The sequence below is a fragment of the Bufo gargarizans genome, chromosome 10 (assembly GCF_014858855.1).
Source record: "Bufo gargarizans isolate SCDJY-AF-19 chromosome 10, ASM1485885v1, whole genome shotgun sequence".
Taxonomy (NCBI): Eukaryota; Metazoa; Chordata; class Amphibia; order Anura; family Bufonidae; genus Bufo; species Bufo gargarizans.
Window position 1 is genome coordinate 265,943 of NC_058089.1, and position 16,507 is coordinate 282,449.

The window sequence follows — 16,507 nt, forward strand, 5'->3', positions numbered from 1 at the left end:
CATAGACTGCCATTATAAAAATTGTCGCGCGACATTAGTGCAACAAAATGTCGCGCGACAACTGTTGCGCCCTATCTGTCGCGCGACTTTTTGTCGCGCGACAAATGTCGTCGTGTAGACCTAGCCTTAAAGTTTTGCTCCACTTGAGCTGAAAGTCGCAGTGTGAACAGGTGACTAATATCTGACACGGTACCACAGAGAACCGCTCCAGCAAACAGAGCGTCAGATAAACCATGGAGACACGACTCTCCGCCCAGAGCGTCCACCGGATTTCCGGATTCGTCCCGCTGCCATGGTGATGCCGGCGCATGCGTACTACTTGCACCCGGCACTGAAAGGTCCTGCGCAGGCGGAAGTGTCGGCTGTCAGATCTCGGAGACTTCGCCGGGTACCGGCAATTTTAGGGGGGGCTCATTTCTTGTCATGGTCAGGCCTCGGACCGCAGGAGCCGCCACGGCGGCGGAGCAGAGTCCCGAAAGCTGCCTGGAAGAGAAGGAGAAACTGCTCCAAGGTGAGAAGGGACCCCTGCTGCTCGGTGTGACCTCCGACTGTGACGTCACAAGTCTCCCACCTACTGATAGTGACGTCATCTCTCGGAGTATTGGCTCCTCTATGTAGTGGGTCGGAGGAACCTTCTGGGGGGTCCTGAGGGTAGGGGCCCAGGGTGTCCTCCAGGAGGCCTGGACTCTCACAGCGGAGTAATACCGGGCATTTATCATTATTAGACCAGCTGCACTGAGCCTCGCCTGTATCTGCTGCTGGTGGACAACAAGTCCCAGCAAGCTGTGTGGCAGCCGCAGGCTCATGTGATGGCGCTCCGTACATTCCCTGCACTCCGAGCCTTCCTGCTGAACCGGATCCGGGACCAGATTCCTCCGCCCACAGATCCCAGGGATCCGCCGGGTCAAAGGTCACCGCAGGAACCGCTGCACACAATGGATTCTAGGATTCATCAGCCATTTCAGGGGAGAGGATGACTGTAGGACAGGAGAATACAGTCTATTGCCCCCTGTTATCAGCCATTTCAGAGGAGAGGATACTGTAGGACAGGAGAATACAGTCTATTGCTCCCTGTTATCAGCCATTTCAGGGGAGAGGATGACTGTAGGACAGGAGAATACAGTCTATTGCCCCCTGTTATCACCCATTTCAGGGGGAGGATGACTGTAGGACAGGAGAATACAGTCTATTGCTCCCTGTTATCACCCATTTCAGGGGAGAGGATGACTGTAGGACAGGAGAATACAGTCTATTGCCCCCTGTTATCAGCCATTTCAGGGGAGAGGATGACTGTAGGACAGGAGAATACAATCTATTGCCCCCTGTTATCAGCCATTTCAGGGGAGAGGATGACTGTAGGACAGGAGAATACAGTCTATTGCCTCCTGTTATCAGCCATTTCAGGGGAGAGGATGACTGTAGGACAGGAGAATACAGTCTATTGCCTCCTGTTATCAGCCATGTCAGGGGAGAGGATGACTGTAGGACAGGAGAATACAGTCTATTGCTCCCTGTTATCAGCCATTTCAGGGAAGAGGATGACTGTAGGACAGGAGAATACAGTCTATTGCCCCCTGTTATCAGCCATTTCAGGGGAGAGGATGACTGTAGGACAGGAGAATACAGTCTATTGCCCCCTGTTATCAGCCATTTCAGGGGGGAGGATGACTGTAGGACAGGAGAATACAGTCTATTGCCCCCTGTTATCAGCCATTTCAGGGGAGAGGATGACTGTAGGACAGGAGAATACAGTCTATTGCCCCCTGTTATCAGCCATTTCAGGGGAGAGGATGACTGTAGGACAGGAGAATACAATCTATTGCCCCCTGTTATCAGCCATTTCAGGGGAGAGGATGACTGTAGGACAGGAGAATACAGTCTATTGCCTCCTGTTATCAGCCATTTCAGGGGAGAGGATGACTGTAGGACAGGAGAATACAGTCTATTGCCCCCCGTTATCAGCCATTTCAGGGGGGGGAGGATGACTGTAGGACAGGAGAATACAGTCTATTGCCTCCTGTTATCAGCCATGTCAGGGGAGAGGATGACTGTAGGACAGGAGAATACAGTCTATTGCCCCCTGTTATCAGCCATTTCAGGGGAGAGGATGACTGTAGGACAGGAGAATACAATCTATTGCCCCCTGTTATCAGCCATTTCAGGGGAGAGGATGACTGTAGGACAGGAGAATACAGTCAATTGCCTCCTGTTATCAGCCATTTCAGGGGAGAGGATGACTGTAGGACAGGAGAATACAGTCTATTGCCCCCTGTTATCAGCCATGTCAGGGGAGAGGATGACTGTAGGACAGAATACAGTCTATTGCCCCCTGTTATCAGCCATTTCAGGGGAGAGGATGACTGTAGGACAGGAGAATACAGTCTATTGCCTCCTGTTATCAGCCATGTCAGGGGAGAGGATGACTGTAGGACAGGAGAATACAGTCTATTGCTCCCTGTTATCAGCCATTTCAGGGAAGAGGATGACTGTAGGACAGGAGAATACAGTCTATTGCCCCCTGTTATCAGCCATTTCAGGGGAGAGGATGACTGTAGGACAGGAGAATACAGTCTATTGCCCCCTGTTATCAGCCATTTCAGGGGGGAGGATGACTGTAGGACAGGAGAATACAGTCTATTGCCCCCTGTTATCAGCCATTTCAGGGGAGAGGATGACTGTAGGGCAGGAGAATACAGTCTATTGCCCCCTGTTATCAGCCATTTCAGGGCAGAGGATGACTGTAGGACAGGAGAATACAGTCTATTGCTCCCTGTTATCAGCCATTTCAGCGGAGAGGATGACTGTAGGACAGGAGAATACAGTCTATTGCTCCCTGTTATCAGCCATTTCAGCGGAGAGGATGACTGTAGGACAGGAGAATACAGTCTATTGCCCCCTGTTATCAGCCATTTCAGGGGAGAGGATGACTGTAGGACAGGAGAATACAGTCTATTGCCCCCTGTTATCAGCCATTTCAGGGGAGAGGACGACTGTAGGACAGGAGAATACAGTCTATTGCCCCCTGTTATCAGCCATATCAGGAGAGAGGATGACTGTAGGACAGGAGAATACAGTCTATTGCCTCCTGTTATCAGCCATTTCAGGGGAGAGGATGACTGTAGGACAGGAGAATACAGTCTATTGCTCCCTGTTATCAGCCATTTCAGGGGAGAGGATGACTGTAGGACAGGAGAATACAGTCTATTGCTCCCTGTTATCAGCCATGTCAGGGGAGAGGATGACTGTAGGACAGGAGATTACAGTCTATTGCTCCCTGTTATCAGCCATGTCAGGGGAGAGGATGACTGTAGGACAGGAGAATACAGTCTATTGCCCCCTGTTATCAGCCATTTCAGGGGGGAGGATGACTGTAGGACAGGAGAATACAGTCTATTGCCCCCTGTTATCAGCCATTTCAGGGGGGAGGATGACTGTAGGACAGGAGAATACAGTCTATTGCCCCCTGTTATCAGCCATTTCAGGGGAGAGGATGACTGTAGGACAGGAGAATACAGTCTATTGCCCCCTGTTATCAGCCATTTCAGGGGAGAGGATGACTGTAGGACAGGAGAATACAGTCTATTGCCCCTGTTATCAGCCATTTCAGGGGAGAGGATGACTGTAGGACAGGAGAATACAGTCTATTGCCCCTGTTATCAGCCATTTCAGGGGAGAGGATGACTGTAGGACAGGAGAATACAGTCTATTGCTCCCTGTTATCAGCCATTTCAGGGGAGAGGATGACTGTAGGACAGGAGAATACAGTCTATTGCCCCCTGTTATCAGCCATTTCAGGGGAGAGGATGACTGTAGGACAGGAGAATACAGTCTATTGCCCCCTGTTATCAGCCATTTCAGGGGGAGGATGACTGTAGGACAGGAGAATACAGTCTATTGCCCCTGTTATCAGCCATTTCAGGGGGAGGATGACTGTAGGACAGGAGAATACAGTCTATTGCCCCTGTTATCAGCCATTTCAGGGGAGAGGATGACTGTAGGACAGGAGAATACAGTCTATTGCCCCTGTTATCAGCCATTTCAGGGGAGAGGATGACTGTAGGACAGGAGAATACAGTCTATTGCCCCCTGTTATCAGCCATTTCAGGGGAGAGGATGACTGTAGGACAGGAGAATACAGTCTATTGCCCCCTGTTATCAGCCATTTCAGGGGAGAGGACGACTGTAGGACAGGAGAATACAGTCTATTGCTCTCTGTTATCAGCCATTTCAGGGGAGAGGATGACTGTAGGACAGGAGAATACAGTCTATTGCTCTCTGTTATCAGCCATTTCAGGGGAGAGGACGACTGTAGGACAGGAGAATACAGTCTATTGCTCTCTGTTATCAGCCATTTCAGGGGAGAGGACGACTGTAGGACAGGAGAATACAGTCTATTGCTCCTCTGTTATCAGCCATTTCAGGGGAGAGGATGACTGTAGGACAGGAGAATACAGTCTATTGCCCCCTGTTATCAGCCATTTCAGGGGAGAGGATGACTGTAGGACAGGAGAATACAGTCTATTGCTCCCTGTTATCAGCCATTTCAGGGGAGAGGATGACTGTAGGACAGGAGAATACAGTCTATTGCCCCCTGTTATCAGCCATTTCAGGGGAGAGGATGACTGTAGGACAGGAGAATACAGTCTATTGCCCCCTGTTATCAGCCATTTCAGGGGAGAGGATGACTGTAGGACAGGAGAATACAGTCTATTTCCCCCTGTTATCAGCCATTTCAGGGGAGAGGACGACTATAGGACAGGAGAATACAGTCTATTGCTCCCTGTTATCAGCCATTTCAGGGGAGAGGATGACTGTAGGACAGGAGAATACAGTCTATTGCTCCCTGTTATCAGCCATTTCAGGGGGAGGATGACTGTAGGACAGGAGAATACAATCTATTGCCCCCTGTTATCAGACATTTCAGGGGAGAGGATGACTGTAGGACAGGAGAATACAGTCTATTGCCCCCTGTTATCAGCCATTTCAGGGGAGAGGATGACTGTAGGACAGGAGAATACAGTCTATTGCCCCCTGTTATCAGCCATTTCAGGGGAGAGGATGACTGTAGGACAGGAGAATACAGTCTATTGCCCCCTGTTATCAGCCATTTATACTATAACACTGCTGTATTTTAAACTGCAGACATCAGGGTTGCTGGACCTTTAAGAGGTCTCCCGCTGCCCATGTTTTTATGCTGCTTCTCTTGTGTAGTTAATGGTCGTGGATTTTTGAGCCATTTCCCGTTTTTATTACGTTATTTCATCACATTTGACGCGCTGCGGTTGCTTAGATCCCCGGGCTGTAGATAACAGAAGCTTCTGCTTACTGTACATTGGGAACTGCAGCAGCTTTCTGATACTAATATAATCCAGGGTTGGAGGGGGCTGTAATATGGGCCCTGGGTGTGTGTGTGGGGGGGGGGGGGCGCACCCTGTAATATGGGCCCTGGGTGTGTGGGGGGGGGGGGGCGCACCCTGTAATATGGGCCCTGGGTGTGTGTGGGGGGGGGGGGCGCACCCTGTAATATGGGCCCTGGGTGTGTGGGGGGGGGCGCGCACCCTGTAATATGGGCCCTGGGTGTGTGTGGGGGGGGCGCACCCTGTAATATGGGCCCTGGGTGTGTGGGGGGGGGGGGGCGCGCACCCTGTAATATGGGCCCTGGGTGTGTGTGGGGGGGGCGCACCCTGTAATATGGGCCCTGGGTGTGTGTGGGGGGGCGCACCCTGTAATATGGGCCCTGGGTGTGTGTGGGGGGGGCGCACCCTGTAATATGGGCCTGGGGGGGTGTAATCTGAGTCTGGGGGATAATTGTGGCCGTTCTGTGTTGCAGGGAAGGCGCAGTCGGAAGGCGGCTCGGCCCGCGCCTCGCTCCTCATCCTGGTCTCCATCTTCCTCTCCGCTGCCTTCATCATGTTCCTGGTCTACAAGCATTTCCCGCAGCTCAGCGAGTAAGTGTCACCCGAGCACGGAGCGCCGCCATCTTTATGTGCAGATTATGTCATCTTCTTCTTCTTTCCCTCCGCGCAGAGAAGAGAGAGAGAAGATAAAGATCCCGCGGGACATGGACGACGCCAAGGCGCTGGGGATGGTGCTCTCCAAGTACAAGGACACCTTCTACGTGGAGGTGTTGGTGGCATACTTCACCACCTACGTCTTGTATCCTTCATGGAAGTTACAGCCCACTCTGCTCACGTGTCAGTCCTCACTGCAGGTCTGGCCTTCTATTTATGGGCAGTGCAGGGAATGGACTCCTGTCACCCGGGTCTGTGAGGCTCCTGGGGAATCCGGTATTTGGCCACCTTAATCCCAAGCCGCATCCAGCGCTGAGATCCCGCTCCTCTGGTCGTGCGGAGTGCCTCCTTCACCCTCTGCTGCGTCTTCTCCTTAACCCTTACCTGTCCAGTCTGCAGACGTTCGCTATCCCGGGCTCCATATTCCTCAGCATCCTCTCCGGATTCCTCTACCCCTTCCCCCTGGCCCTGTTTCTGGTGTGTCTGGTGAGTTTTTGTCTCTGATGCTTATGATGTTAAATTCTTGATTGTGGCGGTGAGAACAATCATCATTACACTCCAGTCACAGCCAGAGCTGCATCCATCATGTCTTCGGCCTCATGCACACGACCATTGTTTGGGTCTGCGGCTTGGATGCGGACCCATTGACTTTAATGGGGCCGCAAAAGATGCAGACAGCACTCCGTTACGAAGCCCCGCAAAAATCTAATAAAAAAAATAAAAAAAAATAGAACATGTCCTATTCTTGTCTGTTTTGCGTACAATGGGATTTCTACAATGGGCCGACCGTTCCGCAAATTGCGGAAGGCACACGGACGGCTTCCGTTTTTTGTGGACCGAAAAAAATGAACGGTCTTGTGTATGAGGCCTTACACTCCAGTCACAGCCAGAGCTGCCTCCATTGTGTCTTCCTTACACTCCAGTCACAGCCAGAGCTGCCTCCATTGTGTCTTTCTTACACTCCAGTCACAGCCAGAGCTGCCTCCAGAAGTCTTGTGGTTCCCTGTTTGGTGTGGATGCTGAGGCTTCTTGATCCGACCCTCCTGACGAGGGGCACTTACTCTCCCCTCTCTTTCAGTGCTCCGGTCTGGGCGCCTCCTTCTGCTACCTCCTGTCTTACCTCGTTGGGCGGCCGGTGGTTTACAAGTATCTGACGGAGAAGGTGGTGAAATGGTCGCAGCAGGTAAGTGCCCGGACAATCCAGCGGAGAGACGAATGTGTAACGTGATCCTCCCGTGATCTCCGATTCCGCAATGTGATCTGCTGAGGATCTCTGTTCTGTCTCCAGGTGGAGCGGCATCGGGATCATCTCATCAATTATATCATCTTCCTGCGGATAACACCGTTCCTGCCAAACTGGTTCATCAACATCACGTCCCCCATTATCAACGTCCCCCTCAAAGTCTTCTTCCTGGGAACATTTCTAGGTGAGAGCTGTAACCAGAGCGCCATCCAGTGGAGGAGAGGAATCACTGTGCATACATTACGTTATTTATCCTGTATTGTACTCCAGAGCTGCACTCACTATTCTGCTGGTGCAGTCACTGTGTACATACATTACTTATCCTGAGTTACATCCTGTATTATACTCCAGAGCTGCACTCACTATTCTGCACATTACTTATCCTGTACTGATCCTGAGTTACATCCTGTATTATCCTCCAGAGCTGCACTCACTATTCTGCACATTACTTATCCTGTACTGATCCTGAGTTACATTCTGTATTATACTCCAGAGCTGCACTCACTATTCTGCTGGTGCAGTCACTGTGTACATACATTACTTATCCTGAGTTACATCCTGTATTATACTCCAGAGCTGCACTCACTATTCTGCACATTACTTATCCTGTACTGATCCTGAGTTACATCCTGTATTATCCTCCAGAGCTGCACTCACTATTCTGCACATTACTTATCCTGTACTGATCCTGAGTTACATTCTGTATTATACTCCAGAGCTGCACTCACTATTCTACTGGTGCAGTCACTGTGTACATACATTACTTATCCTGTACTGATCCTGAGTTACATCCTGTATTATCCTCCAGAGCTGCACTCACTATTCTGCACATTACTTATCCTGTACTGATCCTGAGTTACATTCTGTATTATACTCCAGAGCTGCACTCACTATTCTGCTGGTGCAGTCACTGTGTACATACATTACTTATCCTGTACTGACCCTGAGTTACCGCCTGTATTATACTCCAGAGCTGCACTCACTATTCTGCTGGTGCAGTCACTGTGCACATACATTACTTATCCTGTACTGATCCTGAGTTACATCCTGTATTATACTCCAGAGCTGCACTCACTATTCTGCTGGTGCAGTCACTGTGCACATACATTACTTATCCTGTACTGATCCTGAGTTACATCCTGTATTATACTCCAGAGCTGCACTCACTATTCTGCTGGTGCAGTCACTGTGTACATACATTACTTATCCTGTACTGATCCTGAGTTACATCCTGTATTATACTCCAGAGCTGCACTCACTATTCTGCTGGTGCAGTCACTGTGTACATACATTACTTATCCTGTACTGACCCTGAGTTACCTCCTGTATTATACTCCAGAGCTGCACTCACTATTCTGCTGGTGCAGTCACCGTGTACATACATTACTTATCCTGTACTGATCCTCAGTTACATCCTGTATTATACTCCAGAGCTGCACTCACTATTCTGCTGGTGCAGTCACCGTGTACATACATTACTTATCCTGTACTGATCCTGAGTTACATCCTGTATTATACTCCAGAGCTGCACTCACTATTCTCCTGGTGCAGTCACTGTGTACATACATTACTTATCCTGTACTGATCCTGAGTTACATCCTGTATTATACTCCAGAGCTGCACTCACTATTCTGCTGGTGCAGTCACTGTGTACATACATTACTTATCCTGTACTGATCCTGAGTTACATCCTGTATTATACTCCAGAGCTGCACTCACTATTCTCCTGGTGCAGTCACTGTGTACATACATTACTTATCCTGTACTGATCCTGAGTTTTACATCAGACACGGAGGCTTCATATTGCTTTCTCTTCCTTTACTGATCACCATAGCAGCAAGGAGAAACAAAAAACAAATGCAAATGGTCACCATAGTAACCCATATGTCCCACCCCCTACAGCCCCCATATAAGGCTGTGTCCAAGGTGGCACTTCCTCTTTCTTGCTGCTCACCAGATAAGTGACATTTTATTTTATCTGCTGGCTGTTATTCCCTAAGTGTTTAATTCTGGCTATTCCCCGGGTTATATTTCTCCCCTGGGGTTTTGTTTTCTCCTTTAGGTGTTGACGTTTAGGCAGCGAGATATAAAGATATATTTTATCTTTGTTCCCCTGTCGGGGCATCCTCTGCCTACCCCAGTAGTTCTGGGACCTGATCGTGCGCGGCGTTTTCCCTGGGGCCCCTTCCGCTCATCCCCTCTCTGCTACAGCAGGGAGCAGGGTTATGTGCAGTGCCGTCGCTTCGGTGGTCTAACTTTGTTTATCCCCTGGGACTTTTACTTGGGACTCCACACAGTGCCGGGCCGATTCTCTGGCCTCGCCGCCATTTTACCTCCCCTGTGCTGGGCTCTCCCCTCAGGCACGCCCCTCACCTTGCGCGCGTCTTCGCTCTGGTCGGCGCCCTTTTTCTTCCCGCTTTCGCGCTCGCTCTGGCTGACTGGAGCGAGATCTCGCGAGATTCCGGCGGCCATTTTGGTTCCCGTTCCCGCGAGATCTCGCTTCATCCGGTCTCCTGCGTGACGGCTGCCGGTTCCTCTGTATTAGCGCTCCTGTCCTCTCGCTCCTGGGGTGATTAACCCCTTAGTTACCTGGCGCTGCGTTTTTCTTGGCCTCCGGCTCTCCTCTTTGCCCTCTCTTTACAGGTGCCCTGTTTCTTTTGCTTAAGCAGCATGGACCCCTCGGCCCAATCTCCCCCTAGGGGTGGAACCTCTGGCAATATTAGTCCCCCTGGCTCAGACTCACAGGCGCAACTCATCCAGCGCTCTGTGTCTGATGCAATCCTGCAGGCCATGGGGTCCATGTCCACGGTTTTGTCCCAGACCATCTCCCAGGCCCTGTCTGCACACCCCCTAGCTGGGGCCAGACTGGCTCCACCTGAGACTGCACAGCACTCTTTTGCTGCTGAACCTCCTGTTGGACAGGAGACGATGACCGGTGGGTTGATGACCACCACAGACGACGCGCTGAGGTCGCGTAAGAGAGCTTGTCCCCGCCAGGCTGACAAATCGCGGGTGTGGAAGCACGCTAGAGCCCTAGCAGATGCCGTCTCTGACTCGGATCTGGGTTCGGGCCCGGAGGATCCAGCAGAGGCTTCTGATTTTTCTGTGGAGGATGACTCCCCTCGGGGGTCCGACCCCATTGCCACTCCCCCTGCTATGCCTTTAGCTAGAGGTTCCTCCACTACCTCAGCTGACAATTTACCTTTGGACTCCTCCGGGGCCCCCATGTTTGACCCTGAGGCCCTCCATCATCCCAGATCAGCGGAGTGGCTCCCCGAGTCCCAGATTAGTAGCTATCTGGAGCATTGGGCCCGCCGTCCTCTGTCCAAAGAGGCGCGCAGTAAACTACGGGCTGAGTGCCCTCGGCCCATTATACCCCATAAGGTCTGCGACACGCCCGTCGTGGACCCAAAGATGACCCAGTTTTTGTCTAAGTCTGGGTGGAATGCCAAGAAGGGTCTAGATTCGGCCCTTAGAGGCTGCCAGGATAAGCTTCTGGATATTTTCGGCCCACTGGCAAAGATCATGGAGTTGGCGGAGTCCGCCAGACAGGAGGGTTCCCACATTGACCCGGAGGAGCTCACGGGCTGGGCCCAGAGGGCGATTTGCATCGCCGGGGGAACCAATGCGTCCCTATCTGTGGAGAGGCGCAAGGCCATCCTGCTTAGGATAGACCCCAAGCTCATCAATCTCGCCCAGACGGAGACGGGCAAAGAGGCGGAAGGCCTACTTTTTGGGGACTCCTTTATTAAGGACCTCAGCCGCTTCGTCGGCACGTTTTCCGCTCTGGACAAGGCGCAGGCCACTATGCGCAAAGTCTTCCAGGGCCGGGTCTCTCACAGGGCCGGCAGCAACAGGGGCCGTCTGTCCGGCCGTTCCAGCACCCGAGGCAGGGGTGTTTCCAGAGGCTCCTTCTCCCAGCGAGCTGCGTTTCAAGACCAGCGGTCTCCCCAGACGTTCTTCCCATCCAGAGGGGGACAATGGCGCTCCCGTTCCTTCCGAGGAAACACGGCTCCCCGCAAGTCTTCCGGTAAGTCAGACCCCGGTCGGGGATTCTTCGGTACCTTATGTAGGGGGCAGGCTTCGGCATTTTTTACCCGCTTGGGAACTAATCACATCAGACCCGTGGGTTCTGGGGACGGTCAGGGGCTTCTCCATAGAGCTCATAGACGCCCCTTGCTCGGTGCAGCTCCCGCCGGCCCCTCTGCGGAGGGGATCGGACTCCGCTCGGGTGGACGAGGAGCTCTCTTCCCTTTTCCTCAAGGGGGCCATAGAGAGAGCTCACGGTCACTCAAGGGGGGTGATAAGCAACATTTTCTTAGTCCAGAAGAAAGGGGGGCAGATGCGTCCCGTCATCAATCTCCGGGCGCTAAACAGCATCGTGCGGTACCGTCACTTCAAGATGGAGGGCATCCATCTACTTCGGGACCTCCTCTCCCCCGGGGATTGGCTCGTGAAGCTGGATCTGAAGGACGCGTACCTGACGGTCTCGGTGGCCCCCCAGTCCAGGGATCTCCTTCGTTTCCTCTGGAAGGGCGAGGTTTGGAGATTCACATGCCTTCCATTCGGCTTGTCGTCGGCTCCGTGGTGTTTCACCAAGCTCCTGCGTCCGGTCATGGCCTGGCTGAGGAGTCGCGGGGTGCGCCTCATAATTTATCTGGACGACATCCTCCTGATGCATCAGTCCAGATCGTCGCTGCTGCAACACCTCCGATGGACGTCGGATCTCCTGGAGTCGCTCGGTTTCCTACTCAACTTGGAGAAGTCTTGGCTCACTCCCTCCCAGAGGTTGGACTTCCTCGGCTTCACGGTGGACTCGATCTCGGAATCCCTCAGCCTGCCGGGGGACAAGTTACGGTCCATTCGCAAGGAACTGCGGCGGGCGTTGGCCAGTGCCCACCTGTCCCTGCGTCATCTAGCCCGCATCATCGGCCTACTGGCATCCTCCATACAGGCGGTCTTCCCGGCGCCCTTGCATTACCGGGCCCTGCAGCGCTTGAAGATTGCGCACCTCCGCTCGGGGGCCTCCTTTGCGGACTTGGTGGCCTTGGATTCGGAGGCCACGGAAGAGATCCGTTGGTGGATCGCCAATCTGGAAGCTTGGAACGGCAGGGCGATTTTTGGCTTCCAGCCGGAGTTCACCATCGAGTCGGATGCCAGCCTTCAGGGCTGGGGAGCACACTGCGACGGGGTCTCCACCGGGGGGCCTTGGTCGCAGGTCGAGACGCGCTTGCACATCAATGCCCTAGAGTTGCTGGCCGGCTCTTTGGCCGTCAAGAGTTTTACCAACGGTTTGGCCAATGCATGTATCCGTCTCCGGATGGACAATATTTCAGCGGTTCGCTACATCAACCGTTTGGGCGGAACCCAGTCGGCCACCCTGGCGGGGTTGGCGAAGGATTTTTGGGCGTATTGTCTCTCCAGGGACATCATGGTGCAAGCCGAGTACCTGCCGGGACTTCACAACGTACGGGCGGATTGGAGTTCCCGCCATCTTACGGACGGCAGCGACTGGCAGTTGGACCCGTCGATTTTCTCGGTGGTGTCGTCCAGATGGGGACCCTTTTCCGTGGACTTGTTCGCCTCCCGGCTCAACGCTCACCTCCCTCGGTTCTACAGTTGGCGCCCGGATCCGGAGGCGATGGCGGCGGACGCGTTTCTGCAGGACTGGTCCTCCGGCCTTCTCTATGCTTTTCCCCCATTCATGATGATTCCTCGGATGCTTCTCCAAGTGCGTCGCCATCGGGCGGAGTTGGTGGCGATAGTCCCGTTCTGGGAATCTCAGGTATGGTTCCCGTCTCTCCTGGAGCTTCTGGTGGACATCCCAGTCCTTCTACCGAACCCGACCTCTCTCCTGCGCTGCCCTCAGGGGACTCCCCACCCCCTGCTCCTGGACGGATCCCTCCGTTTGATGGCCTGCCGGCTCTCAGGACTCCAGGAGCGGTCGACGGAATTTCGGAGGCAGCTAGGCGCCTCTTGGACGACGCTTGGGCTCCCGGCACCCGAAAATCTTATCGGGCGGCCTGGCGAACTTGGGCTGGCTGGTGCCTGGAACGGGACCTGGATCCCGTTTCAGCTCCTGTAGCTCAGTTGCTGCAATTCCTCACCTCTCTGTTTGAAGGGGGTAAGGCTTACAGGACGATCAACCTTTTTCGTTCGGCGATCTCTTCGTCGCACCTAGGGTTTGATGGCGTTCCGGCTGGACAGCATCCTTCCGTTTCGCGCCTCCTCCGAGGCGCACGTCTTTCTCGGCCTCCCCGCCCGAGGTTTTCTTCCACTTGGGATGTTTCCCTGGTACTTACCTTTTTGTCCTCTTGGCCTTCCAATGCTGACCTTTCCTTACGTCAGCTTTCCGCGAAGTTGCTCACGCTCTTTTGCTTGATTTCTTGTAAAAGAGTTTCTGATGTGCGGGCTCTGGACCACGACGCCAGATCCTTCACCCCGGAGGGCGTGTCATTTAACATTTCTAGACGCACGAAGACGAACATCCGGGTCGTCTCGTATCCCAGCTTTCCAGCTTCCCCGGCCTTGTGTCCGGTGGCTTGCTTGAAAGAGTACGAGGCCAGGACTCGTCCTCACAGGTCTCCGACTGTGCCGCAGTTGTTTCTCTCCATCCGTCACCCGTTCGGCCCGGTGACTAGTCCCACCTTGGCCCGTTGGTTAAAATGGGTTATGGCTCTTGCCGGTGTGGACACTTCGGTGTTTACAGCTCATTCGGCGCGCGGGGCGACGTCTACCTCCTTGGCGGTCTCGGGTGCTCGCCTGGAGGACATCCTACGATTGGCGGACTGGTCGAGTTCCTCCACGTTCCGTGAGTATTATTTCCGTCCTCCTCCTCATTTATTTGATCCCTTGGTTAACCAGCTTTGAACTAGCAATATGAAGCCTCCGTGTCTGATGTAAAACTTAATGATTTTCCTAGTCTACGACGTAAAGTCATAGTTTTATTAAGACACGGAGGCGAATATTGCCCTCCCTTCCCTCCCCTGGACTCTGGTTGTATGGGGGGGTGTGTTTGGCCGCTTACCTCTACTTAGTGGGTAGGCAGGTTTTGGGTCTGTTGGTACGCTGGGGGGTTCAGTTGTTCGCCATTATGTGCTCGTGCTTGATTGTATGCTTACCATCGGCCTGGACCTGTGTGTCCACTGGAGATGGGTTTTGGCTGGTGCCATGACCTCGCTTTATCGGTGTTTATCTCTCTTGTTCTTTCAGGTTGAGCCTTCCTGCCCTTGATTGCTCCTGTTTTGGATGAGGTTGTTCCCTTCGGCTCCTGCTGCTTCCACGTTGGATGTGCTGGGAGTCTTGGATGTTGGTTCCAGTCCGTCTCCTGATGTGGATCCTGTCGCTGGAGAGTTCCTGCTTGGATTCTGAGGGTTTCGTTGACGCGGATTGTTCTTGGACTGTTCCTGAGTTGCTGTTCATTGGTTGTTATGGACTGGTTCGCAGAGAAAGAGGAAGTGCCACCTTGGACACAGCCTTATATGGGGGCTGTAGGGGGTGGGACATATGGGTTACTATGGTGACCATTTGCATTTGTTTTTTGTTTCTCCTTGCTGCTATGGTGATCAGTAAAGGAAGAGAAAGCAATATTCGCCTCCGTGTCTTAATAAAACTATGACTTTACGTCGTAGACTAGGAAAATCATTAAGTTACATCCTGTATTATACTCCAGAGCTGCACTCACTATTCTGCTGGTCTGGACGGTTGTAGTAAATGGTTGTCTCTCATGCTGCTGTGACGTCATGTAATCTTAAGCTCCGCCCCTCTCTTGTAGGTGTGGCTCCTCCCTCCTTTGTCGCTATTAAAGCGGGCACGACGCTCTACCAGCTGACCACGGCGGGGGAGGCGGTGTCCTGGAACTCGGTCATCGTCCTCATGGTCCTCGCCGTTCTCTCCATCCTTCCGGCCATTTTTCAAAACAAACTTAAAAAGAAATTTGAGTGATTGTTCCCCCCTCTGGATTTGCCGGCCGCCATCTCAGGACGCTGTGGGAGGACTCGGGGAACATGATCTTATTTTATGGACTTCTGGACCTTTTAAAGTAAATGGATTTATTTTGAGAACTGTTTCCCTCTCTGCGGCGCCCCCTCCTGTCTGAGGTTCGCAGCGCGGACTCTGGTTGTGACGTGGGGGGAGGGGATGGACATGGTGTCAAATCTTTTTCTGATTTTAAGATGATTGGAGTGTTAATATTTGGGCCTGGATCGGGAAGCGCTCGCCCAGAAGCGAGATCCTGCTCTGCATCCCATAGGGCGTGCGTATTATATGGGGATGCTGACCTGAGTGTAAGCTCTGCAGCCTAATGTCATCTGCCCCATGTGCTCACAGGGGACTGGCAGCCATTGTTCCTTGAACATCCATGGGGCGGGCAGTTCTGCAGATCGGATGGCGACTGCCTGTAGGAAAGCGCTCTGAAGCTGCGCCGTGATAATTAAAGGGAACCTGCGCAGGAAGATCAGGGCTGCGTGGTATGCCCTGTCACTGGTGCACTGGAGGCCCCCTCCCCTGTTATCGGCTCTCACTGCGGCGCCCTCTAGTGGAGTCTTCTGATACAGGCAGAGGTGATGCCCCCCATAGTTAGCAATTCCTTCAGTACCGCATTGTACCCCCCCAATGTATGTATTGGATCCATCAGTGTTCACACAAAGTCTCATCCTTTCATTTACAGTCTCGCTTCCTTGTGTTTGTGATCGATAAAGGCCTTGGTTGCAGCCTCAGTCTCCTGTAGAGCGGCCGCCATTAAATATCATTCTCGTTGTACTGAACCATGTCAGCTGCCAGAGGGGGAAGGAGACTGATTCTGAGGGCAGATTTGTGAGCAAGTATTAACTGTCTGCAGGTGAACTTACTGAGGACTACATGTCCTGCTGCCATCAGGGGAAGGAGACGGAGGATTGTCTTTACTACCAGAGGGGGAAGGAGACTGATTGGGAACTAGATTTACAATGATGCGGGGAAAGGAGACCAACAAGGGGAGTCACTGAGGGTTGTGTTTTCTGGTACCAGAGGGGGAAGAAGACGGACTGGTGACGTCGAGTAGGGCGGAGTGAAAGGCATGTAGAGTGCGTGTCAGTTCTGCAAAACCATTTACAATATTGGTTACAAGCCTTTGGGGAATCTTTAGATTGAGTCGGGTGATGACCCCTTTAAGGATTTTACTGCCGGGTGGGGCTCTTTACCAATTTCTGAGGGCCCCCCACAATGTAATCTCCTGACCTCACAGAAGATAAGAAACCTTCCCGTGTGGTGCCAC

The 16,507-nt window shown here is 52.7% G+C and overlaps 1 protein-coding gene across 2 annotated transcripts; it reads left to right on the forward strand.

Moving 5' to 3' along the window:
* Positions 1-301: 301 nt before the first annotated feature.
* On the forward strand, positions 302-16,014 carry TMEM41B (transmembrane protein 41B). Of its 2 annotated transcripts, none has more exons than XM_044269685.1 (7): positions 302-511; positions 5,831-5,948; positions 6,028-6,156; positions 6,404-6,497; positions 7,090-7,194; positions 7,300-7,438; positions 14,467-14,868. In XM_044269685.1, the coding sequence occupies exons 1-7, from the start codon at positions 424-426 to the stop codon at positions 14,469-14,471; spliced, it is 678 nt and encodes a 225-aa protein (XP_044125620.1). In that variant the 5' UTR covers positions 302-423; the 3' UTR covers positions 14,472-14,868. The 2 variants fall into 2 exon arrangements, with proteins under 2 accessions (XP_044125620.1, XP_044125619.1); XM_044269684.1 differs by lacking the exon at positions 14,467-14,868 and adding an exon at positions 15,029-16,014 and having other exon boundaries at positions 304-511.
* Positions 16,015-16,507: the final 493 nt, after the last annotated feature.

Bases quoted from the DNA above. Each gene is read 5' to 3' on its own strand.
- TMEM41B (XM_044269684.1), top strand. From the start codon at position 424: ATGGTCAGGCCTCGGACCGCAGGAGCCGCCACGGCGGCGGAGCAGAGT. The intron at 7,195-7,299 runs GTAAGTGCCCGG...TTCTGTCTCCAG, and splicing joins TGGTGAAATGGTCGCAGCAG to GTGGAGCGGCATCGGGATCA. The intron at 7,439-15,028 runs GTGAGAGCTGTA...CCTCTCTTGTAG, and splicing joins CTTCCTGGGAACATTTCTAG to GTGTGGCTCCTCCCTCCTTT.